At 36.2% G+C, this 25,159-nt stretch overlaps 1 protein-coding gene across 1 annotated transcript; it reads left to right on the top strand.

Annotated features, from left to right (window-relative positions):
- Nucleotides 1–5,262: 5,262 nt before the first annotated feature.
- On the top strand, nucleotides 5,263–20,425 carry LOC145767343 (kelch-like protein 21). The gene is made up of 15 exons (XM_082579145.1): nucleotides 5,263–5,417; nucleotides 5,961–6,068; nucleotides 6,844–6,979; nucleotides 10,113–10,295; nucleotides 11,326–11,479; nucleotides 12,751–12,887; nucleotides 13,137–13,286; nucleotides 14,430–14,582; nucleotides 15,203–15,310; nucleotides 15,731–15,845; nucleotides 16,105–16,226; nucleotides 17,564–17,774; nucleotides 18,426–18,606; nucleotides 19,238–19,329; nucleotides 20,165–20,425. Exons 1-15 carry the CDS (start codon nucleotides 5,407–5,409, stop codon nucleotides 20,317–20,319), a joined length of 2,016 nt encoding a protein of 671 aa, XP_082435271.1. The 5' UTR covers nucleotides 5,263–5,406; the 3' UTR covers nucleotides 20,320–20,425.
- Nucleotides 20,426–25,159: the final 4,734 nt, after the last annotated feature.

The raw sequence follows: 25,159 nt of genomic DNA, 5'->3' as shown, positions 1-25,159 counted from the left end.
ACATTTCAACAAAAGCCTGTCTTCTTGCCATAGCGACCTATACACAGTAGCCTACACACTACACAGTCCTTGTCAACGTGAGAAGCCGATGTAATTTTGATTTTAAACGCCAGGCTAAATGTATACTATATAGGCCTCTTTCAAATGGGTTTTAGGAATTTAAACTGCCAAAGTTTGTTCACGGAAAAACTCCTGATTTTTCTTTACAAAGTAACGAATCTTTTCCTATTACCAGTGTAGCCAGATGATCTTCAGATTTCCAACGCAAGCACCAAATCTAGTCTTATATTTGTATCAATAAATAGCACAAAAGTATCCCGAAATCACACAAGATATAAAAAAGACTGCATTTATCAACCACTACAGTATTTAGACTACTAATTTATATTAGCGATCTTGACAGCAGCAAACGTAACAGATCGGCCTCGTCAAATTTGACGCTCGCCCGTTGGCATGGCCTGTGCTAATAGGCCAGCATACGTTTTGCTTTCCTGTATACTTGGTCTGAAGCTTTTCTCGCTGAAACCTGGATACAATACAGTGTCAGGCTTATTTTTGCTAGCAGTAAGGCACTTTTGGTTGAATGTTGTTGACTGTGAATTGAATTTGGAACATAACATTAAAATTGCACAAGAACGTCACATTCCGAAGTCCAACAACAATTTATTTTTGATATGAAAATAAAAATACCAACATCTTATTTACATAATGCTAAATTAAATGAGAGACTTTTTCTTCCGCGAGACAAGAACTTCACTGCCTGACGAGAAAAATGCAGAAGCTGGATCCCATTTTCTATAACCGTGGTGGCGTTATAATTGCAGACAATGGAGCGTTTCTGCAACCTTTGCCCTTTCGGGATTAATGGTAAAGCTGCATCTTTGTTGCGATTTTCAAAAACTTTTGAGATCAATTTCAAAGCAGTTTCAATTAATCAAAAGTGAGAAAAACTAACTGGTAAAGGTGATCAGGTACTATGACACTTCCTCAAATGGGCGATCAACCTAACACAGAAAGCAATCATTAAGAAAATAAATCAATACTTTTTTTTCAAGTCTAAACCTTAAACCATTTGACCAAGTAAACACTCACAATAGTATTTCAAATTTTTTTTAATATAATTTATGTTGTGGAACCGGTTTTCTTCCTATAGGATTCATCAGCACAACTGGATCGAAACGGAAAAATTACAGAAGATTACTATTAGCACAACTAGCCAATATTTATTTAACATGTAAATTTGCGTTTTTTTTGGGCTAGTTGTGCTAATAGTAATCTTCTGTAATTTTTCCGTTTCGGTCCAGTTGTGCTGATGAATCCTATAGGAAGAAAACCGGTTCCACAACATAAATTATATTAAAAAAAATTTGAAATACTATTGTGAGTGTTTACTTGGTCAAATGGTTTAAGGTTTAGACTTGAAAAAAAACTATTGATTTATTTTCAGTTTCAATTAAGCAATCAAATGGATAGGCACTTTAACGGATTACACTTTCCCAAAACAATAACGCAATCATGCGTGACATGACGTCACGACATCATCATACTTTAAACAAACTTAACAAAAGCTTCCTTATCTGAGCTCTTACAAGCCTATATAGTATTGTTTATCAACCCAACACATTGAACATATTAAATTAGTTAAAATTAATTATGTAATATTTTTGTGTGTAAAAAAGTATGTTAAATCCGCTAAAGTTACTCTGTTTTATTTCTCTATGGTTCAACAAAGCAAACTCTCTACCAAAGCTTTATCATTCTATTTATAATGTTAAACAAGAACATCAAAAAAACACCAAAAAATGCCAACATACCAAACCAACAATTGTCAGCCAAATGCATTAAAAAAACGTCAAGTTTCTCCAAGTGGCATTTAAAACGCCAACATGGCAACCATGTAGCCTACTGATGAAGGCGCTCACCAGAAGTGTACAAGAGCCGGAGTTTTGGAGTATTTAGGAGCCGGATTCTGAAATTCTTGGCAAAAACAGGAGCCGGGTTGAATCCGGAGTCCGATTTTCTTGCCAGTTGATACTTTTAACATGCAAATATACAGCCTGGCCTACGCTGTGGGCTACTTGGCGCAGTTGTTATTTTTGTGTACTTCTATGATTTTATTTTCCAAGCAGTAATTTTTTCATTTAAGAATATGTTTTTCTTTACATGACAGAGGATAGGGAAGACCGAAAGATATTAGTGTCATAGGTACAAGGCTATAAAAATTGTGGTTTATGGTTTGCGTTTGGAGTCAATATTTTAAACATAGTTAGAGCAGGAGTGGAGTTGGAGTCGCAGACTTCGGAGTCGCAGCAGAGCAGGAGTTCAGAAAACCTACACTTCTTACACCTCTGGCGCTCACATTTCTCCGATGTTGCCAGATTGATTACTTCAGTTTCGATCCATCAGAGAACAAAATGATAAGCTTTTCTGAGTAGCCTAAATTACAAATCTTAAAGTTACAATATTACGATATCACATATCATGTTAGTTTGATGTTTTAGTCTTTCATAGCTGGCATACTGCATTCCGGAATTGTTTGGTCATTTTCACGCTGAGTCATTAAATTGCCTCTTAAATTTGATTCGAAATTTTAACGTTGATAAAAGTAGTAAATTGTTTTCGTAGAAAGCTTCAAAATTTTCCCACCGTGGTGGTGTTCTTAGGCACTCTTCCAACATGATAAAGCACGTTTTAGCCTCCAGCCATCCTGATTGTGTTTTGGCCATAGAAGTTTACAGATTGTGGCGAAAGATTTGTCTACTAACTTTTCATAATAGCTTTACACACAGATAGAAAGGTATGTTTGAAAAAATGCCAATTTATTTTATAAATTTTACTTTTTGTTGTATTAAAGACTTAATTCAAACACAGGCAAAGCTCAGCTGGATAAACGCCCGACTATGCAAACGAAGAAACGACAAATTAAGCAACCCTGATTCAGCTCTCAGGGTGTGCTCTTGAACAAACCAGCTTTTTTTTCTAACTAAGATCAAAATAAACGTCGGAAATTGGAATCACAAGATAGAAATCAGAAATTGCAAAACTACAATTGAAGCGAAAAACAACCAATGCGAACATCATTATTCCAAAGACAGCCTCCCATTCAGCGGCACCAAGTGGATGAATTAATTCGCGCACTTAAACAACAGGCCTAGTTTAACAACAGCTCTTCAGTCCCCATCAAACGACATCTGTAGTAGGGACAAATTTATACGCAATAATATAAGGAAACATTGCAATGCCAACCTGGGTGACTGGCGATGTAGGCTAATGGCGGTGTAGTGTTACAAATTGCTCACAAAATATCGTAGGTAAAATCTGTGTCTCTTTTTTTCTATCTCTCAACGTGTGTCTCTTCTTGTGCTCTTGTGTAAAATGCTGTTTGCCGATTTATCAGCTGTCGTTTTTGGAGGTTTATGCCAAAGGACATGCTATGTTAAAAAGGTGCTCTGGCCACCACCGGCGCTGAAGAAAACGCATTCTGTGATAGAAAGAAAAAAAATCACGACGCTGTAGTCACAACTCACAATTATCAAATATAAGCAAATATGTAGCGGCGTGTTACAAAGGTTCAAAATTAAAGTTTCAAGCATTCAAAGTTTTGTGGACCTCTACGGCAGCCAGAAAACGTAAGCTTGATAAATTTGAATTGCAAATTACTTGCTAATTGATTTCACTTTTCTGCGAAATCGGTCTAAATATTCAAACCAAAATTTCCTGCAGGTCATCAATTGAAGTGAAACTATTTTAAGATATTTTGAAACAGCATTTTCTTCATTTGCGCTGCGAATATCGCCAATTTGATTGAACCTAAAACGGTAGCGAAAATGCCAGATTCTGTGATAATATGGAAATCCTGTGTGTTTGTGCCAAATATTGAAAGCAGCGCAAAGTGAATTAGCCAAACGTGCTTCGGTCTTGGATTGGCCGTGTTGACGTCACCCGAAGTATTCGTGTTGCCAAGCAGTCTCGTCTGCGCTCTGCGGACTGGCATTTTGCCAATACCTCAATATCACGTGTTTTATGGACGGCTTGTTCCTGGGCGTGTTTCCGCACATAATTGTTTTGAACCAAGTACATTGCAACAGCTGCTTTATTACTTGAAGATAGCGGGAACGTTAAAATCGCATTTGAGTGAAGTGCTAAAACTAAGTACTATTGCACATGAATGACTTTCTGCAGATTAGTAAGATCGCTAACATAGTAAGGAATGCGAGCTATTACATAGAATTCAACATAAGTTGGCTTGCGACTTGTAAAGTGTCTTTACTTGGAAGCTGTACGTCTTCAAATATTAAGTTTGTATATCAAATTTCCGTTTCAAAATACAGGTTATTACTCAGAAGCAATTTTGTATGTGTTTGCTTGGCAGCAAAAGCTTAGACATTTATGCAATGAAGCTTTCTTCAGCTGTAACTGCCATCCGATTCTGTGAGACGCCATAACGGATGTCGCAAAGCTTCAGGTGAAGACGATAGATCGATGAATTGCTGAATCTGGGTGATAAAACGCTATGCAGTGTAAAGCAGTGAGAATTATACGCAGTATAAGGAAATGGCAGTCTATGAGATACTTTAGCTTTTTATGCGCAGCGAATAGCCTTGCGCATGCTGGCTATCTTTATTCGTTGCTATATCGCCAAAAGCCCAAATAATAATAAGCTACTAATTCGATCCGGTTTGTTCAAAATTTTAAACTTACTTGAGATAAATAACGTCAGAGGAGAAAAATAGTTGGAAGGCGCCCTACTGATTGAAAATATAAGCAAACGGGACACAGTTTTACATTTATCCGGAAAGAGGCACTATGCTTCTTTGTCAGGTGTTCTTCCGTTGCCAGTTGCTTATTACCTTCGCAACTCAGCTAGCCTACGTAGTTTACGCTATATAGAAGCTTGCCTTCTTTCTTCATGATGTCACCAATATTCCACAACGAAATATTTCTGCTGTAAAAACATATTTGAAAAAGTAGATAAAATAAGGACAAAAGTGAAAATAAGAATATTTCTCAGAAATAAAGCTTATAACAATTAAAAAAACCGCCAATTATCGCAACTTTTCAGTATCGGTATTTCTTACTCAACTGTTGTATAAAAAGTTGAATTATTATTAATAATATAAAAGTCTTGCACTCTTGTATGTACAAAATTTTGCTTTGATGGATGGATTGTTTAGCTTCGTCAACCCAAAATATTAAAAGTTTTTGATCCAGATTTTTAACTAATTTTTAATGGATCTGGCAGGCGTAAAGGGATAAATTTATTGATCAAAGAAAAATCAAAAAAACCAAGCCCATTTTATCGACAACCTTCAAGCGCTTAAGCGAAAAGATAGAAGAGCTTCTTGCAACGTTCTTCACAGAAGATTTATCCAACGAAAACGTCACCTGGTTGGCCAGAAAGAAGACATGCCAGAAAGGTATATGAAGGGCGACCATGTTGAAAGTTATGTTTAGTCATTTATGATAGATTGCCGCTCTCATAAGCTTGGGGTTGAGTTGTTAGTGGTCTATGTCGCAAATGTTTCGGATTCGTAAATTGTTGTTTGTTTATTTAAAAATCATGTTCTCAATAGTGTGAAATTATTTCTTTTACTTTAAAATACTCAGTATTGTAATTAAAGAAATAGATACTGAAGTCGTTCAACTTCTGTTCTGGTCCTTCGATGTTATTGAGGATGAAAGGTTATGCATGGATCTTTCGTTCAGGATGCAACCAAACAATTAAACTTAATAAGTAATCAAAATCAGTTAGGTTTGGAAACTAGTATAATTTATTGATAAAACTTTCGCCACCATAAAGGCGGATTCTTTAGTATCTTATATTTTGTGAGCACAATTGTCTAAATGTTTTGCAGTTCTTGTAGCTTGACAGTCTTTGTATACTTCACGTTCTGTTTAAAATAGATTACGGATCCCCATGTTGTGTTCAAAAAATGTTGAAACCTTGTTTTCTTTTAAAGTACAGAATTGATTGACACCAAAGAAAGATCACCTATGACGTCACCAACCGCAACGATAAAACAGGAGATTCCCGACGACAGCTACGACAATCATGACGTCAGTGAAAGGTGGGCCGATGCCAACGCGATTAAAAAATTGCTTCTTGACGTAATTTCAACGTCGATAATAGTAAATAGTGTAAAACAAAGACTTTTGTTTGCTGGGAAGTCATACTTGTGTTTTTTTCTAGAACTGTGGTTAGTTTACAGTTTGATTGCATCAAAAACAAATTGACAATATACTCATTGAATTCATTAATTGTTGCAATCATAACATTGTTAAGTGGCTTCAGTTGCCAAAGGCATCTTCTCACCAAACACAAGGTCTCGTTTTTATATCGCTTTAACGTTGCCAGATGATTAATCGAAGCATATGTTAAAGTGGATTTTGAACCAAAAATACAAAAGCTTCTTTATCTGCTGTTTTGTTGCTGTCAAGCATAGCATGAGGAAAATATAACACTTTGGGGGTGCAAACAAAATTTTTCCAAATTTTATCTTTGCAAATATACTTTTAAAAGCGCAACTATTTACAATCTTTCCAACTAACCGTACATTTTTGTTCTAATTTGCAACGTTTTTTTTAAAGTTTTTTTTGTAGCGGGGATGCGACTGCTCCCCCTGCATCCACATCTCCTACGGCTATGCTTTTAAGGAATTACTATGTTCACAAAAATCAAGCATTTAAAACGAAAGTTTGCGCCCCATTTGACTTGTAAAGTAAGGCTACTATATTCTTTAGTATACCGTTTTCTTTAAGTTTGGATTTTGAAAATTAGCAATATAAAACTAATTAACGAGTATTATTCATTCCTTGTCTTTGCATTTTTATTTAAACTTTCAGCTCCATTTCTTACGTGAGGCATAGCACTCCAAAACCTTCACCGGCAGTAGATAAGATCAGCGCTACAACAGCGAGATCAGAAGAGAGAGATATTCCTCTACCTGCCAAGCGACAACGTTTAAGCATTAATAACAAGGTAGGATCAGTAATGTTGACAAGGAAGTTTAGAGGTAGTTTTAAATGCGGACCTGGCACAGGCCCGGATTTAAGGGGGCAGAGGGTGCAGGTGCCCCGGGCCCCCATCAGCTAAATCCGCTCCTGACCTGGCATGGTTTTAGAGGCCCGTAACTTCTCCCAGGGGCCGGAAGTTTGAAGATACCATCGCGTATTTATTGGATGTAGTGCGTTTTTGTTAGGATTGTCTTGATATGAGGCCTAAGGAATTCATTGATACCGGACCCAAATTATCCTTTCAACGCCCCTGGGTAGGATGCTTGTGTTGTGTGTGTTTGAATTTGGACTGTTCAAGCAAACAAATTTGACACATTTCGTCTTTCATAACTAATCAGTATACAATCATACATTATACCAGCACAAAAACAAATTCTTGCACAGAAGAATTGGAATCAAGATCTGATTTTTTCTTTTGAAACAACTTACTAAATATCTAACTACATCGCAAGACATACGATTGATTGATTGATTAAATCTTTATCCTCGGACTGGAAAAGCTTCATGCAGAGCTTAATCCTGGCAGTTTCGTATCCTTGCGGATGCTTTGAATCATTGACGCAGGCCGAGTCACCGAGATGATTGAACGATATACAATGACATTAAAACACAGGCAGTTGCCTTAACAGAGGTTCCAAAGGGTACTTTTGGATCATTTTATGGGCTTTAGAACTTTTTTAAGGAGCCGAGAAAAGAAAGCGCTTATTATCTAGTCCTATTGTTTTCTTTAGAGGTGTTTAGTTTAGGGGTCCGAGCTTCTCAATTTTACAGGAATCAAAGTTTTCTTTCAACGACTTAGCCTACGTTCAAGCAGAAAGGCCAGAGAATATTGAGGTGTAGGGTTTCAAGGTTTGTTTTCTCATGCTAACTATACAATTTCGTTAAAAGCAATGGCCAGTATCGATTAAACACCGTAGCTTGCATTATCTTTTGTTGGCACGCATCCAACACTGATCTTTATATCTCAAAATTTACATACTAACCCATCAATGAACAAAGGTTTACAAGAATACCTTTTACACGCCGGTCGGTTGTTTACAAGAAATTCTGCAGCTGCTGGAAATTGATAGCTTGTTACAGTTCTCAAAGGCAATGTCTTTAAAGTAGGCTACAATGTATCGATTCTTACTTAACTAGGGTTTTAACAAAAAACGCATTATCGCTTGATGTATTCAGGTTGCACTGATTTAAGTAACGATGCGAATTGATACTTTTAACTGGCTTAAGAATTATAGCGACAGTTTTGCGAGCTAAATTGTGCCCCAACAACACGCAAATAGCATCTTTTTGAAAGGAATCTGTCAACAAGCCGGAGATTGGACGTCACAAGAATACACACATATGTAAAATAAAACCGAGTTATAACTTAGCCAGTTTAACGTCCCCCTAAATAATGGTTTTCTTGTCGTTTAGCTTATTGTTGTACAACACACACTTTTTTGTGTAGAAGGGACCTCAGTCTCATGGGCGAAACATGGTGTCTATCGCTGTCAATTCTTGCTACAATCGGCTGCCGAGAAACATATTTTTTGTTACTTTTTGCTTAGATTCAGGAAATGATTAGTTTTTCCTGACTGGTTAACCGTCTAATGCCGTGCTATTAGGCTTGGATTGATGGCTTTGGTTATAGACATAATGAGTTCGTAGTTGGCATGAAAATGACCGAGAAAAGTTTTTGATCTCTTGGGACTTTTGTTTGCTTTTCCATTTTAAGAGTAAAGTTGGCACGCTGCGTTAATACGTCGTTGATGGGTTTAAATTTATAACATGTAGGTTTACGCTGCTTTAAACACTTGCAACATGACGGGCGGATTAAGACACAAAACGAGGCTCAAAAAGCAAACTGAGTTGATAGACAAGTAGCTTCACCGCTTTTTCTGATACAACTTCAATCGGTGGTTTTCAACCTTTTTGCTTTAGCGGACCCATTTTGGCGCCTCGGAAGCGGTAGCGGACCCCTAAAAATTTTATCTGAAATGTTATTATATATGGCGTCTCCTAACGGAAACGAGTGTTTCGTAAGTTTCGAAGCGACACAGTTAGAACAATTTGCTAAACTCGCGATGCACTTATGACGATTGCTAACATTGACGAAGTTATGTTATGAGCAATATGTTGGCACACAAGATCAAAACTTAACGTCATTTAAAATCTATATTCTGATTTAAGTTTTTCTGTAACTTTTTTCGAAAATTAAGACAATTTTTGCAAACTTTACAAAGAATTTCTTCGTCTTTTCATTTGTAATCAGTGTTTCGTTGTAATGTCAGTGATGGCAAAACTGTGAGCACTAATAGGCTGCTGTCTAACGTTTGTGTTTCTAAGTTAAGCGTTGATCAACACTCTGCTGTATCAAACGAATTAAGTTAAACCATGGCTGCCCAATTTTCAACATGAAAGTTGAACCACACAAATAATTCAGATGTCGAAGAACTGGAACTCGAGGTTATTTTCCTCTATGCTTCCTTGTCTGAACTTAAGATATTCAAAGACTAACAGACCACTGTCTTGCTTGGATTCACATATCTTTGCTTCTTTTTCTATTGCAATTGCTGTCAAAACTTAGCGCAGGCAGAGAGTTGAAGCAACGTTGCGCAATTTATGAAGTTAAACCTTGCATTAAAAAGCTAATTGCTTAGATTCAATTTCATGTACGGTACCTCAAACCTCACTAATATGCACCGTGCTGATCAACAAAAATAAAGATACTTTCAGTGTTACAGTTGTTCTAAATTGGGGGGCGCAGAACATGTAATCATTGTTATAGGGAGGCGTTTCAAAAAAAAAGTTAAAAACCACTGACCTACACTGTAAAGCATGGAAGGTCTGAAAAATAAAATTGCTTCATTGATATATTCAGTATGTTTTGAATACTTTCATGAATACGTTTTGTTTGATCTATTTATTTACTATATTTCGTGCAGTCAAAGTATGTAATGCTTGATGTGAAAGTAGCTTACTGATATTCATCCGCATTACCACATCGAACCATTGGATGGATCTATGACTGTTTTCATAATTATCAATAAACTTACAACCTAACTATTGCAGAAAATTACACTGCCAATTTCTCAGTCATGAAATTATTGCACGTTTAGGTTCAGAAACGTCTCATGAATGGACACAAGCATTGCAACATGTTGTTCTTATCCCCTGCCTACGAGCACTACGAAGGATCCCATGCCAATTCGATGCTGAAGAGTTTGAACGATAGAAGACAAGCAGAACAGTTTGTTGATTTGGTGCTTGTTGTAGACGGAAAAGAGATCCCATGCCATAAAGTGAGACTTGTCATTTAAGAAAGTGCTGATGAAGCAAGTTTTACATACAGGCTAAAAAAAGGACGCCGACACCTATTGTTTTACGATTTTTGCAATGCTTATTGTTACGAAAAGTGCCAGACCTTCTGTGTGCATACTAGCCCGTGACATGTTTTTTTCACAAATTGCTTAGTTCAAGCATTGTAGGGACAGCTAAAAAGAATTAGGTTTAAAGTGTTTGCAATTGTCGAAAAATTAAAACATAGATAGGCTACGTTTTTCTTTACGTTCTATAGTTGTTTTATTTCGCAATCCGAATCTCTTTTAATTGAGAAAACTATTCATTTTGCAGTTTGCAGTCTGCAAATCGTTTAATCATTAAATCGTTAAATCGTCACTGACTGACTGCTGATTTAACTACTCGCATCTTTGACCAAAGATGGGAGGTGTGACCATGAAATTCTAAGACGGATAGAAATTGCAAGAACTACATGTGGAAAAATGAAAAATGTTTTAACCAATCAAACTTTAAATTTATCAATTCGTCAAAGGATATTAAAATGCTATATCTGGTTAACCCTTTTATACAATTCTGAAACTTGGACAGTGTCACAAAAAATGGAGAAACGAATCGATGCCTTCGAGCTCTGGACAAGTGGACATACAGGCGAATGTTTAAAATTTCATGGAAACAAGACCACTGACGATGAAGTATTTTCTAAATTCAATTCAAGCAAAATTCTGTTATAAATAGTCAAAAAAAGAAAAAAATTGAAGTATTTCGGACACACAATAAGGCAAAACTCGTTACAAAGATCATTAATAGAAGGAAAAATAAACGATAAAGGAAACAAAGGCAGATCAAGAATGATTTGGACTACAAACATCACTAAATGGGCAAAATTAAGTCATGAAAGTGCAGTACGAGAACAATGGCACATTGTATCCAACCTTCAATACGAAGAAGGAACTTAGTGATGCTGATCTTTGACCGAACATTTCTTTCTTTTTTCTTAACGTCAAAGTTTGAAAAGTTGTCTTCCATCCCCAGGTGGTGCTATGTAGCGTGAGTGAATACTTTGCGGAATTATTGGTTCCAAATTCTGCCACCAGATATCAACAAAGAGTTCATGTAAACGAAACGACTGCGGAGATCATGTCTCAACTGATCGAATACACTTACACATCCCGAATCAAAATTACAGGTAACCTATACTTTTTAATATTTTTTGTTTGTAGTATCCAGGCTTACACCCGGTGGTTGAAGATTTAGATTAAGTGGACGGGAAGGCAAGGAAGCCAATCTTCGTGTCCACCTTCAGGCATGCCTTTAAGTGTCCTGCAAAAACATAGTCGCATGCTCTTGAACGGTGTCGAACCGGCGCCCTTTTTTCCGTTCCAGGGCTCTCACCACTCGGGCTATGCTGCCGACTTTTTAACATTGATCGGCTGTTCACGAAAAAAGTATGTTAGTGTGCGTTTATCCTTCTGGCCTAATCGATTTAAAAAAAAAACGTCACTGCGCTTTGCAACGCAGCTGGCTGAGAGCTTTTGAGCGCCATTTTGTCTTGGCATTTGAGATGTGACATTTCACAGTTTGTGGTTTCACTGTGGACATTGCAAGATCAAAAGATGAAACTTAAATAAATATTTAACACTTCTCCTCCGTGCCTAAATATCTTTTCAGTGTTAATATTTTAGAATCCAACACGAATATGAAGACGGATAGCCTACTTTATGGCTTCACTTGCGTTTTAGCATGCAATGGTAGAATTAAAGCATTTTGTTGTTGCCAACGAAATCGTGAAACCGTTTTCGATGCCAAACTGAATTTATGCTGAAATCAAAAGCAAATGGTTTATAGAAGTCACTTACTTTCTCATTGGGTTTTTCTTTTTAACCTTCTTCTTCAGATATTGATCACTTTCCGCATTCAACATGTAAAATCAACCTGCTGAAATCTATTCAATGATAAATTAATGCATGATTTGTTTAATCTTTTTTTTTATTTTAGTCAAAATAAAGCAACTTCTTCTCAAACAATGTATTTCGAAAAAAATCAAAACAACTAATTTTACACCGAAAAAAATTGTGATAAACAGTTGTAGGACAAAATAACTTTCCGTACCTTTCATCGCGAATTCAAAACAAAACGAAAATGCTTTTTTGGTGATATGAGGCAAAGCGAAACCAAAATACGCTAAAAAGATGAAAAACCTCAAAAGACTTTCGATATAGATTTGCAGCTCACAGCCTTGATTTGTACAAGTATAATAACTTTTCAAGTATACGAGTTTGTTTTCCTTTTAATTTGATTATAACTTTAGTTTCATTCCAACTTAAAATACTTAGTGGAGTTACAAATGAAATCAGTGGGATTCTGTGTTTATTTACTTGTTTTTACTCCTTTCTATCAACTATGCTTTCTTATATTTATTTGATATCGGCTAAAGCTACCACCTTGCTCTCATTTCAGACAAGAATATTGATCAATTGCTGAGTGCTGCCAAAGTTTTCAAGTTTGTTTTGGTGCAGGAGGCATGTATAATGGTTTTGAAACAGAGACTATCTCCAGAGAACTGTATAGCTATCAAACGATTCGCGGTTAAACAGGTAAAAAGTTTTGTTGGCATTTGCTCAATTAAAAGCATTAAAAATCGTTGTTAAAAAAGTCGAACAGAAAATGTTCCATTCTGATTCCATTAGACTTTTTCATTCTTCTGTGAGTTTTGAGTCTTTTCTCTGTTGCTCATTAAGATTGGCAAATGTTTTTCAACAGCCACAAACAAATTTCCTTCTCTAATATGCTCGTGTTAATCTAGTAAAACCTTTTAGACTTATCATTCAATTTCTCATGTTTAGGATTGTGAGGTTTTGGTTAAGAGTGCAGATTCTTTTGCGTACGAGAATTTCTTTGACGTCAGCAATACCAAGGACTTTGAAGATTTAAATCTTAAAGAGCTGTTAAATCTTATTTCTTGCAAAACATTGAATGTTAAAAACGAAGAAGTGGTAAGTACAGTAGCCTACTTGATTTATCATAACAGGCATTTGCAGAACAACTTTTTCATATGTCTGACTTTTGAAATCCTGATTTTAAGGAAACTTTTCACAAATTGTACAGTGTACACCTGCGCAGCTACCGGACTCACATCTGGTATGGACCAATTGTATATAGTCCTGGTCAAAAAATTATAGAGCTCTAGTGTACCTTACAGAAATTTAATAACCATTAAAGTTCTTTAGTACCGTATTTGTTTCAATAAAATATTTTTCGTATAGGCTTGAAAAGGGCTGTATGACTAGCCAAAAACTTTCAATTATTGTTTTTTGTTTTTATAACTTTAAATGTAGTGTTGTTGTTGACTGCTGAGTTATGTCTGTTTATGGTTTAATAGCTAATTCAAAGTTCCTTTTCAACCTGTGCTGTAAATGTGCGAAAGATATTCTGATCGCTTGGCAATCTGTATTTTTTTTTGTGAAGTCATTCACATTTCGTTTGCATTGCACGCCTGAAAGTCTGATTGGTCTTTTTAGTTGCAACTGTGATCCAATAAAATACTTCAATTGCCTCTGTATCACTCCAAGAAAGGGTGGCTGCATAGCCGAGTGGTGAGGTCCCGGGAACGGCAATCAAAAGAGCGCCGGTTCGATACTGCTCAAGAGCATACAGCTGTGTCTTTGGCAGAACAAGACAAAGACATGCCTGAAGGTGGACACGAAGATGGATTCTTTGCCTTCCTGTCCACTTAATCTAAATCTTCAGCCACCGGGTGTAAACCTGGATACAACAAAAGCTCCAAGAATCACAATTTTAAATAAACGCAACATCGGTCAGAAAACGTCACACTCCACTGACTCAGCTAGCAACAGCTGCCATTGTTGCATCATTTCTAGGTTTAGTGATGTTGAAGCGATGTAAAAATGATAGCTTCTCCCATCTGAAAATCTGGCAAACTCTAGCAAATACCAGCAAAAGTTGATTCAAATGCATTGAATTTTCACGAAATCCGAATCACGTTGCAAGGAAGGTTACATTGGTTTTGAATAATGTGACTGCCCTGACGTCTACGGACGTTGAATCAATGTTAAAATAACGGATTTTGCTGTCTAGGTGAGACGTTTCTTTCTAATTACAATAAGTCATTTTGTTAGATTTACGAAGCCGCAATCCGCTGGGTGAAGCATGACGTAAAATCTAGAAAACAGTTTCTTCCAAACATTCTGGAACATGTTCGCCTCCCGCTCGTGAAGCCACAGTTTCTTTTGGATGTTGTGCAGTCGGAATCTCTCATCAAAAACAACAAAGTAAGAATCTTTTTGTGTATTTAGCCGAGTGGTAAGAGCCCTGGTTTGACGTTCTACATGGAGCCGGTTCGACACCGCTCAAGAGCATGTGGCCGTGTCTTTGGCAAGACACTAAGGCATGTCGTCGATTGCGGAGTGGCGCTTTTTCGACAATATTCCTTAATTTCTTTGGTGATTATAGTTGCATTGCTTTAGAAAGCAGTGCCTACGGCTCTTTTTGAAGCTGGCTTGCTGAACTAAACTGAACCTACTTTGAAGATCTGTAAAAAATGTAAACTAACAACTGTTTAGTTATTCAACAAATGTCTACAAATGTTGAAAAAGTCTTTATCGAAAACGATTTCGATTGGTTTATGCTAAGAAATGTAGTAAACGAAATGATAAAAGAAACATTGTTATACGAAGAGACGTTTGTAATTATAGCGTGTTGTTGCGCTGGAGTAGGTATAAAATAGAACTGCACGAATCAAAAATATTTCAAAATTATTTCGTTTCCATGGAAATGTTTTGTCTTTAATTGTGTTTCGTTTCGAAATTTACGAATATTTTCGTTTTGGCCAAAGAAAGATTCGCTTGGAATAGCATTAATAAAAAATTAATCAAAGTGTCCAACTTTTTAGGAATGTGAGAGATTTTTGGACGAGGCAAGAAGATTTCAGCTTTTGGCCGATCAACGACCTCTAATGCAAAGCTGTCGAACGCAGCCAAGATTAGCCTATTCATTAAAGGTATCCCCATCGCTTTCAAACATACTGCAAGCTTTTCTTTTAATTTTTGTCATAACTTTCATTCAAACTAGTATTTTATTAATAGCTGCATTTTTGCAACGCAATTTCACCGAAGGTTCGGCAATAACAAAGCTATATTTGGGTTGCCATCAAGGCAGCAATGTTAGACCCAGACAGCAAAATCCATCATCTTTACATTGTTTCAACGTCTGCAGACGTAAAAGTGTAAAAATAATTGATTTTGCTGTCTGAGAATATTCAAATGAAGTCCAGAAATGGCGAAAACAATACAATGGTTTAGTTAATTAACACTAGGAAGGCCTACCTACTGTAAATGATCTTCATATAATCCAAACGCCTGTCTACAGTAGCTTAAAGGTCGATCACAGGTCACACTACTTTTATTTATTAACGACGCAGAAATCTGAAATCTTGGTCACTATCGGAGGCTTGAATAAAGAAAAAGTCCCTGTTCAAGATTGTACATACTTTGACTTCCCAGATCAAACAGCAAAACAGCTGGCACCAATGACAGGTGATCATTTTTGTATCACTAAAATGCACTACACATTAAAAATTGTCAAAATTGGAGCGGGAATAAACCCAGAAAAAGAAGGTTTACGTTTAGGTTCCTTTCTAGAGGTCCCCTTTCTTTCTTCAAATTTCTACAGCATTTGTAAAGGCAACTTGATTTTTAATAACGCAATTTTAGTGCCTACCCCTTTCAATCTACATTTACAGCACTTACACTTAACGACGTTTTATGCAATTTCACAATAACAGCATTTTTGCAGCCAATCAAACGGCGTACAGTGTGGCAGCAGTTCACAACAACATATTTGTAACTGGTGGAGCTCACCACACTCCATACAAAGAAGTGTGGATGTACATTCCAAGTCTTAACAAATGGCAGCAAGTAAGATATTTTCCTTTCCAAAAGTAATTGAAACTATTTTACCAATTTAAGCTAGGCCAGTGTTTCCCAAACCAGTTTTGCGAATCCCTGAGGTTTCACGAAACATAACAAAATTTCACAGATAAAACTGTTTTGTTTGGAAAATGCTTATTTAGCTTTAAAGCAAACGTATAGCCACTGGCGATGCTGATTGCTGTTATTAGGTTACCTTTAGTTTTACGAAAAACGAAAATACACGTAGATTTAACGTTTTTGTGCTCAACTCGTTTTGAGGTATGGCCAACACTATTCTGATCATTCTATTTTTATCATTTTATTTTCACTTTGCGTTGGAAACAAACATGTTCTTGCACAACTTATGGCAAATTCGTATGCTTTTGTCACTATTTTGATGTAAATATTTGTATTATAATGCTCTAAAATTGCAACTGATCCATCAAAATAATAAAAGGATCTGCACCATTTCCTATAAGATCTTTTTTAAACTGAGATAGATTGACAGCAAAAAAATTATTAAGTGACTTAATATGGCCGTTGTAATTTATTTATGGGCCAATAAAGCCCAGTCGCCATGATTTTTCTGAATATGCATATAGCTTCAGCCAAGTGTCGTGCACAGCACTTGCGAATGTACGTATATGACCCAGCTATGTATGAACCCGCACAGAAGTGCTCATCATCCAAGGCAATGTCAATTAAAATACTTTTATTCTGCCAATTTTTTCATTTGCATCGAGGCTGAAGCCGCAGTGCTCGCATCTCGAGCCAAAAAAGTCTCACTTGAATGCTGAACACTTTCGCTGATCAGCTACATATATACAACGTTAAGAAGGGTATTATTTGGTATCCTGTTTGCATGCAAACATCAGCTTTCAGCAAATACGTATTTGGTATTGTGCCAAGCATTTCTATGCCAAAAACAAGCTTTAAAACCTTTGAGTGTAATGTTGGCTGCATCGTTTCAAATGTGTTTAATTTTGACACCTTCAATGTGTGCATTTTCTATGTATGGAACTTCCTTACAAAATACATGATTTTACTTCATGTTGCTTTTGCTCGCTTAAAAAGTAGATATTTTTGATGTAGATTAAACGTGAGGGTTCCCTTGAAGCCAATGGTTGGTAAATCTAGTTTTCATGTATAATGATAAGACTACAGATTATGCTCAGTAGCGGATCGAGAGGGGTGGGAAAACTGGTCACATGCTTTCACTTCAAAACCGAAAGATTATGTAAATTTCCGTGTGCTTGTAATACTATATAACAAAGCAAACTCTCTATTAAAGACAAACAGCTCAATGACGTGGAAATCTAAGAAAAATAATTTCTTCTGACTAGGTTGCACCCATGAACGAGCCTCGATATTTGCACGCATCAGTGGGTTTGGATGGCTACCTTTACGTCATCGGTGGCCATAATGGAGTGGATCGTTTGAAAACTGTAGAAAGATACAACCCGGACACCAACACGTGGCAGAACTGTGAGCCTATGATAAGAGAGCTTAGCTCCCCAACGGTGGTCACTTGCGAAGGTTTACTTTACGTGATAGGTATTGAATATTTGGCTTTAATGTGGACACTATATCCAGTAGTCGCCGTTTATATGAGATTCATCTCTGTATGAGAGCACTACTGTATGAGACCATTTTTGTTGCAATGTTTGTACAGTTATAGCCTAGTTTCTTTGCCAGTTGCCATTTCTAAAAGACTATGTAGCCTAAGTTTATGTCACCATTTCATCGATGGTGTACTTTTGTCGTATTTGAGCTTGCATATAGTTTGATGAGTTTATAAGAGTTCACTTTGGATTAACTTTTTTATAGATTTGATCAAAAAGCATTAATTTAATTTTGAGCAACGCGATTCAAAATAAATTTTGTCTGGATATGTAAAAACAAATCTGGCAACACTTTTGCATGATACACCCTACTCTCAGAACCTCTCAAATGGACGTAATTTGCGCTTCCTGGTAAGCTAGATTTCCTTGACTTTATATTGTAAACTAAGCGAAGCTTTAATTTTTTAATTTTTGTTCTTGTAGCTTGTTAACTTGGTTTTGTGTATAGCTTGAGTTTAATTGCATTTGTGACCGAAAAAATAAATCAAACCAATCGAATAAAGTTAGATTCAAAGTCAGTATGGAATAGGCTACGCACTGCATGTCGAGAAATATATGTAGTTAAATTTATTGTGTCCGTCAGGTGGTGCTAAAGGAAATGATACTTCTGACATTACAAGCGATGTTCAGTGCTACAATCCCAATACCGAAAAGTGGAAATTAGTAGCACCGTTGCCCCAGCCCGAACGAGGGGCGGTGTCGGCCGATTTGAATGGGACCATTTATGTGATGGGTCAAAAAAAATCCGTGTTTTCGTACAATAGGTATGTTATTGTTGCTGCGATCTATTACCACTGTATATCCAATTATCCATGTAAAACTTTATGGTTTGGTAAAAGTTTGTTTGTTAAATTACATGAAATGTGAAATCAGGCTTGGCTCCAATAATGAAGTTTTGATTTCGTACTCGGCGAACCTACATATAGAAAATGAAAACACATCATTGCAGAGTTGCCAGATCGGCAGAAGTTCAATCAATTTTTTTAATTCTGACAATAGGCTAATGTAAAACAATGTACAGATAAGCGATCAATGTAAAAAGAACTAATTCTGCTAGCTGAGAACATGAAGATTCTCGCCATGATCAGCTCACTGATTAAAACCACAAGAATTTGTTGAAGTCGAACCTTGTCACAGCAGCGCCAAAGGAAACAAGCTTATAGACACTGAAAATTGTTCCAAATAACCAAGCTTTTAAAGAGTTTACCAGATTTTTGTTTGGTAACAAAATATTTTATCTCTGGAAACAATGACATTATGTTAAATTGTATTCTACAGTTTAAAGAAACTACAAAACTATTGTGAACTTTACCTCGTGGATAAAATTAGCCAAACTAAGGTGAGAAAGGGTAAAACTTGCTTATCATTAAACTTACACCAGTACCAAACATTTAGGAAGTCCAACAAATGGGTGAAACAGAACAACACAAATGGAGGCCATTTGCACGGAGCCGCGACGGTACACAGAGGGCAGCTGTATGTGGCAGGTAGGTTTATGTATTCAGCGTGATATAAAGTAATAGCAAATTATTTGATATCTCTCCAGTTCACTTTAACATTTTTTGGGGCCAGTCTAATCAAAATTTATAACACTTGATCATCAATTGTAAAATTGTTGATGAGATTAAGCAAAATTTTTAAACAAGTTGTCTGATTCCATTTGTGATGAAGATTAGAAATAGGGATTATGTCAAACATATGATTTATTATAAATAACACAGCTTGATTTTCCAACATGTAAATGAGTTGTTTGCATCAAGCACAAAAGAGAGTTTGACATCAGTCTTCTTGTTATGAATAGCAACTCTGTAATGTTTATTATCATCATCATTATTTTTATGTCCGACCATGAAAGCAAAAAAAAACAATATCACTTGCCATAAGGTAGCATCAGCGTCTGGAAAAAGGTAGAAGCGACAAAACGCGAAAGTTAAAGCGTGCGTGTGAGAGAAACGAGTTACTAAATACAAGAATTTTGGCACCGTTGCAATAACACGCAAGATGATTTTATTTATTGCCAGTTTAAAATATTTAAATACGTAATTGGTAATGCGTGTGATGGTAGGTAGCCTACTTATTGATATAATCATAAAGGAGTAAAATATATTGCGAGTTGATGATGACATAATTAAAGCATAAATATTGACAAAGAAATTACAAAATAAACTCTAATAAGTATTCATTCACGCCATACAAGGCCCAGACAACAAATCATTCGTTTTTTTACATTAATTCAACGCCTGTAGACGTAAAGTCAACGTAAAAACGTAAAATCGTTTTGATGTCAGTTTCGCACTAAATTTGGTTGATTTCTCTTTTTAGGTGGCTTGCATGGCAACAGTTACATAAATGGAACAGTTGAAATTTACGACAACTTGAGTGACACTTGGCATGTCACTTCTACTTTACACGTCCCAGTCTATGCTCAGGGATTCGTGAGCATATTTAAAGATGATGCTACAAGCTCTAATTCGTGAGCAATACTGAAAACACGACAGAATCTTGGTTTTACTCATTGGACGATGACACGGAGAAGATCTGAATCACAAGTTGACTTGTTTTAGCGGCAATTCAGAAAAGCAAGGTTGCTTTTGGATTGTTTTTGTTATATACTGTGTTAACACATTTTCGGTGTTAACACATTTTCCAAATTTTTACAATAAATAAAACCGTTGGTTTTGAATGGTTTCTATCGGTCAGAAAGCTGATAAAAAATGAAAGGGAAAGCTATCTTTTAACATTATGAACTTTTGTTGGAAGCATACTCTACTTTTGCTTTATCTCTAATTGAAGCATAATTTCAGTATTTTCGAATGTGTCTTAGTTTCACCTTTGCAGCTTAAGCAAAAATATTTCTTATCGCAATCCCCTTGAAATCCTTCAGCTAGTCTCAACAGTCAAGTCAATTATAGTTAGCCTACCAATTAGACTTTACAATATGTTTGTACATTTACACTTTCTTAGTGAAAACAATTCAAAAAGAAAATATTTACTGTATACAAGGTTTAAATAAAAAAGCTCTGTAATTACAATAATGCATTAACAGTATACGGACGTATAATACACAATAGCACAAAGTTTATACGTAAATAATAACGCTGCAAACTTGAATAATAATGCTTGTTTGAGCTTGAGCCTACAATATATTAGCATATCCAAATTTAGGGTACAAATTTATTCTGCGAATTCTAATTCAAGTCTGGCGAAGAAAAGTTTTAAATTCGAGTTTCCGTTTCTATAAAGCAGGCAAAGCACAATTGTATGATGCATCATACTTTTGTAACAATCAACAATCCAGGAAAACGTGACTGGCTTTGGATAAAATCACAGGGAATTTTGCTCACTTTGTCTTTCCGCTAGATGCTACTATTTCATTACTCAGCGCTCTGCCAAGTGATCTGGCGTGGTGCTGGTCATCGCATTCTATAGAGTGACATTCCACAGCATTATAGTTCCCTCTGACTACGTGATAAACCCAGATGAGAACATTCTCAGGAGTGTTGGGTACTTCTGCTCCGCAAAATATTATCCTTTCAAACTGAAATTCAAACACCTTTTTTCTTCTTAGAGCTTCATAAGCTTTCAAGTGAATGGAATCATTATGCTGTAAAAGAGGTTGGTATTTCGAGGAATTTAAAAAGCCAATGCAAGACAGAAGTCCTTTTTTGTACGAGCGAGATTCTTCATTTCTTACGTTGTCTTTTGTTACTCGTTTTACTTGATTTTCTTTACCTGAAATTTCGCCATTTTCAAGCAAAAACTTTTTCCTTTTGCGTTTCAATGAGGTTTCTGGTTTGTCAGCTTTTCTTGACTCAGAACCACCGCAGTGCTCGATAACTAACTGGTTATGTTTTATCTTCAGCAACACAAATTCAAAATATCTTCTTGAAAGCAACGTTTGAATGCATCTTGTTAAGTCAAGACGGTGAAGTTCAGTTGTTTTCATTTTAACGCTTCCTAAATATAAAACTAAAGCGTTTTTCGGAAGATCAAAATACGGATAAGATCCAGAAGTATAATGCATTTTGGGCAACACTGGTGGAAAATGGCAACATAATGCGTGTTTAAATTTTCCTGTTTCTTTTTCAAACGGTGTTGTGTGTTTCTCCTGATCAAACTTGCAAGTGATTGCATCGGTTGCTTTGCGTCGGAAGTCGGCTCGATCCAAACTATAGACTTGTATAATGTCAGCAGCATAGCCTTTTTGGGCAACACTTGTGCTCTCCATTGCCGTTGACGACTGGTAGTTTTCTGTTTTGTTCAATTCTGACTCTGCTGGCCAAGATTTCGAGAGAGAAACGTAAGAATTTAGCGCCTTGTAACCAGATGCTCCTTGTCTGTGGGGTCTTCTTGGTTGTGTAAGCTTTGGTTTCGGTAAACTACGAATGTACTCCGTTTGAACAGCAGCAGCCAATGAGCTTAATACGAAAGAGTCATCGTAATAAACAGAAGTATCATCGTCAGAATCATCGCCTGATGATAATTCGTCTATCCGAGGAATTGTGAAAGAAATTCCTTCTAAATCGTCTGTAAAGATATACATCTGTTAGCTTTTCAAATTGGTAATAATTCATAAAGCATGTTTTGTCATGTCGTAGGCCTACTTCTGATTGGAGCTCGATGAATGGCTTGATAAAAAATATAAATATTTTAGACGGAAAAACGTTGCCTAATGCAGGTTTACTGAGTTAATTATAATTTTAATTTACTTGTTACGTACAGTAGCCTGATATTCTAGTAGTAGATTAACAAATTAACTACTTGAACACCCTGGGCAAGCAAACGTAAACGAAGCAAGTGAAAAACGTAAGTGAAAAACGAGATGGAGAGACGAAATTGACAAAGAATGTGGAACAACAAACTGGTTACAAAAACACACGATCGACTGGATTGATAAGAAAGGGGGAAAGCCTCCGCTCAGCAGTGGCTACCACAGGCTGAGAATGATGATGATGACGATGATTTAACATCCAGTAAATTTGGCAACACTGTTAGTGATAGTGTACGCATGGTCTAGGTAGGACTTCAAGCTACAGAAGGGTACCTATTAGACTGTAGTCAAAGAGGATTCAAGGACTTTAACGTTAGGCAAAAAAAATTAACTTTTGGCCAAAAGATATTCTCCCTTTCAAGACGTTTTTTGCTGATAATATTATTTTCTTATTTTTTGAGACAACATTGAGTAACTAAAACTTTGAGAGAGAAAGATTTTAATTTGTCACTTTTAGATATGGTATCCCCGCTTAAAATCGATGACCACTGGTTCTGCTTGTTATAATGTGACTTTGTAATTGGTCGACAAATATAGTGGATATCAATCAACCATAAGCCGTCGTTGAAAATGTCAGCAGAGATAAATAGCAAACGTTTAGCTGTCTGTCGTCACTCGTAACATAACCATAAAGTACCAGATTTAAATGAAACAACATTTCACTTGGCCTTTATAGAAATGTTAATCACACAAACTTAGACCTTTTTATTGTCGATTTGTGTTTTTACTATGTGCAGCCTTTTTCGTATAAGTATGCTATAGCTTAAAAACTACAATGATACTTCGTTGATCTTTTGTTGTTTATAGCAAGACCTTGATAAGTTGGAAAGCAAGAAATAACGCATCTTAAAAACTTGTCGATAAACTTTTCTCTCTTACCTTGCAGTGTTAAACAATCGTCCTCTTTAATAAATTTGTCTTCTTTGAAAATTTTAGTGAATTTACAACACGCTTTGCAACTGACTACTGGCTTAGACGGATACGAGAATTTCTTGATGTTTTTTTTAAGCGCTTCTGCCATTGTGTTCTGCAGGGGCTTGTACAAACTATTACAACAAACAACATTAAATAAAATGAAACCGTGTGAAAATCTTAAATTCCTTGCCAATAAATCACATCAATGTCTGCAAATTCGGTGACTTTTACATGTTCATTCAAAAATTTTACAGACGTTTTTTAAACTTTACCTATTTTATAGCTTTACTTCGAGACAAAAAATTAAACACAAATTGTATTTTAAAGCTACATCCACTTGCCTTCGTGATTCCTGCAGCTGAACTATGTCCATTGAAATGTTTGACGGCCGCAACATGTTATATAGTAGTTGTTTTAGCACGAATGCGCGAATTTTAAAAGTTGACTGTAAATGGTGGTGATTGTTTATTGGATCCTTACGTCATTGCTAGTACCAAACGTTAGCGTGCCTAATTTGTTATACAGTTGGTTTAAATTTAAACCCAATTAACAAACAAATATTTTTAAGCTGGCAAAACTTCCAACTAATCGTCTGAAAAGGCACTAGACTAGTATTGACAATGTGTACTTTCAAATCAGGGACCGAGATAATTTTAGAGGCCGGATCCTGAAAACGTTTTGTTATATAATCGCCAAAGATATGTAAAAATAATGGATTTGTTTTGAAAGTATTGATAAACATTTAAGAGATCATTTTTTGAGATGGATAGTGGACCTTGAAGAATGTGTGGTAAGAAAAGCACAAAAAGAAGATGTGATTAGGAAAACAAGACAAGAGGATCTAAGAAAACGAAAAACGGAAAAATCAAAAGTGATGCGATCAGGAGCGCCGGAACAAACCAGCATCCGCCCCCTTGTCCCCGCTTCCGGCACCCCGGGATGTGATCAGGGAAAGTTTAATTATTAAATCATCTCATCTCAGGTGTGCGCTTGAGCAGCGCGTTTAAAGAACTGCTCTCCATTCAGCGGCACCTATAATGGATGGAACAATTCACAGACAACAACACTTCAACAATCAGAAACTCATTCTGTCAATCTCGGTGATAAATCTAATCCTAAGTATGCGAAACTGCCAGGACTAAACTCTCAAAGAGGCCTTGTCAGTCCGAGGATAAAGATTTCTACAATCAATCAATGAATTATTGATGATGCAAATAACCAAAAATATGGAAGCTTTATTATAGAAAAAATGAACAATCCTGATAATTTGGAAGAAGGGAGGTGTCCAGGCCTTTGTGGCAAATGAATGAATGATAAGTCAGTAGGCTAACGTTTACAACGCTATGAAAAAATATACTCAAAGTTTCGCAATAAATGGAACATTGATATAAACCATGCCCAAAATATTGGAAACTGCTATGCGTTTGGCCAAAAAGTGTTGTATACAAATTTTGACTGCTTAAGCCTATCTACTAATTACAACCAGAAAATCGTCCAGTAGGTCAATTAAAGCAGTTGCGAACTCTTGAGATTTGTAATTTCAATCAATGTTTTTCCAGAACAATGCACAGAAGCGAGTGAAAGTACTTGTCAAGTCTTTATCCTTTTGTGTTGTGGCAACACTCCAAGCA

Source organism: Aplidium turbinatum, chromosome 3 (assembly GCF_918807975.1).
Source record: "Aplidium turbinatum chromosome 3, kaAplTurb1.1, whole genome shotgun sequence".
Lineage (NCBI taxonomy): Eukaryota > Metazoa > Chordata > Ascidiacea > Aplousobranchia > Polyclinidae > Aplidium > Aplidium turbinatum.
The sequence above is the reverse complement of the archived record's forward strand: the minus strand, read 5'-3'. Positions and strand labels throughout refer to the sequence as shown.

Excerpts from the sequence above, each read along its gene's own strand:
- LOC145767343 (XM_082579145.1), top strand. Across the intron at positions 10,296-11,325 it reads AAGAGATCCCATGCCATAAA|GTGGTGCTATGTAGCGTGAG; the intron begins GTGAGACTTGTC and ends TTCCATCCCCAG. Across the intron at positions 14,583-15,202 it reads CTCTCATCAAAAACAACAAA|GAATGTGAGAGATTTTTGGA; the intron begins GTAAGAATCTTT and ends CCAACTTTTTAG.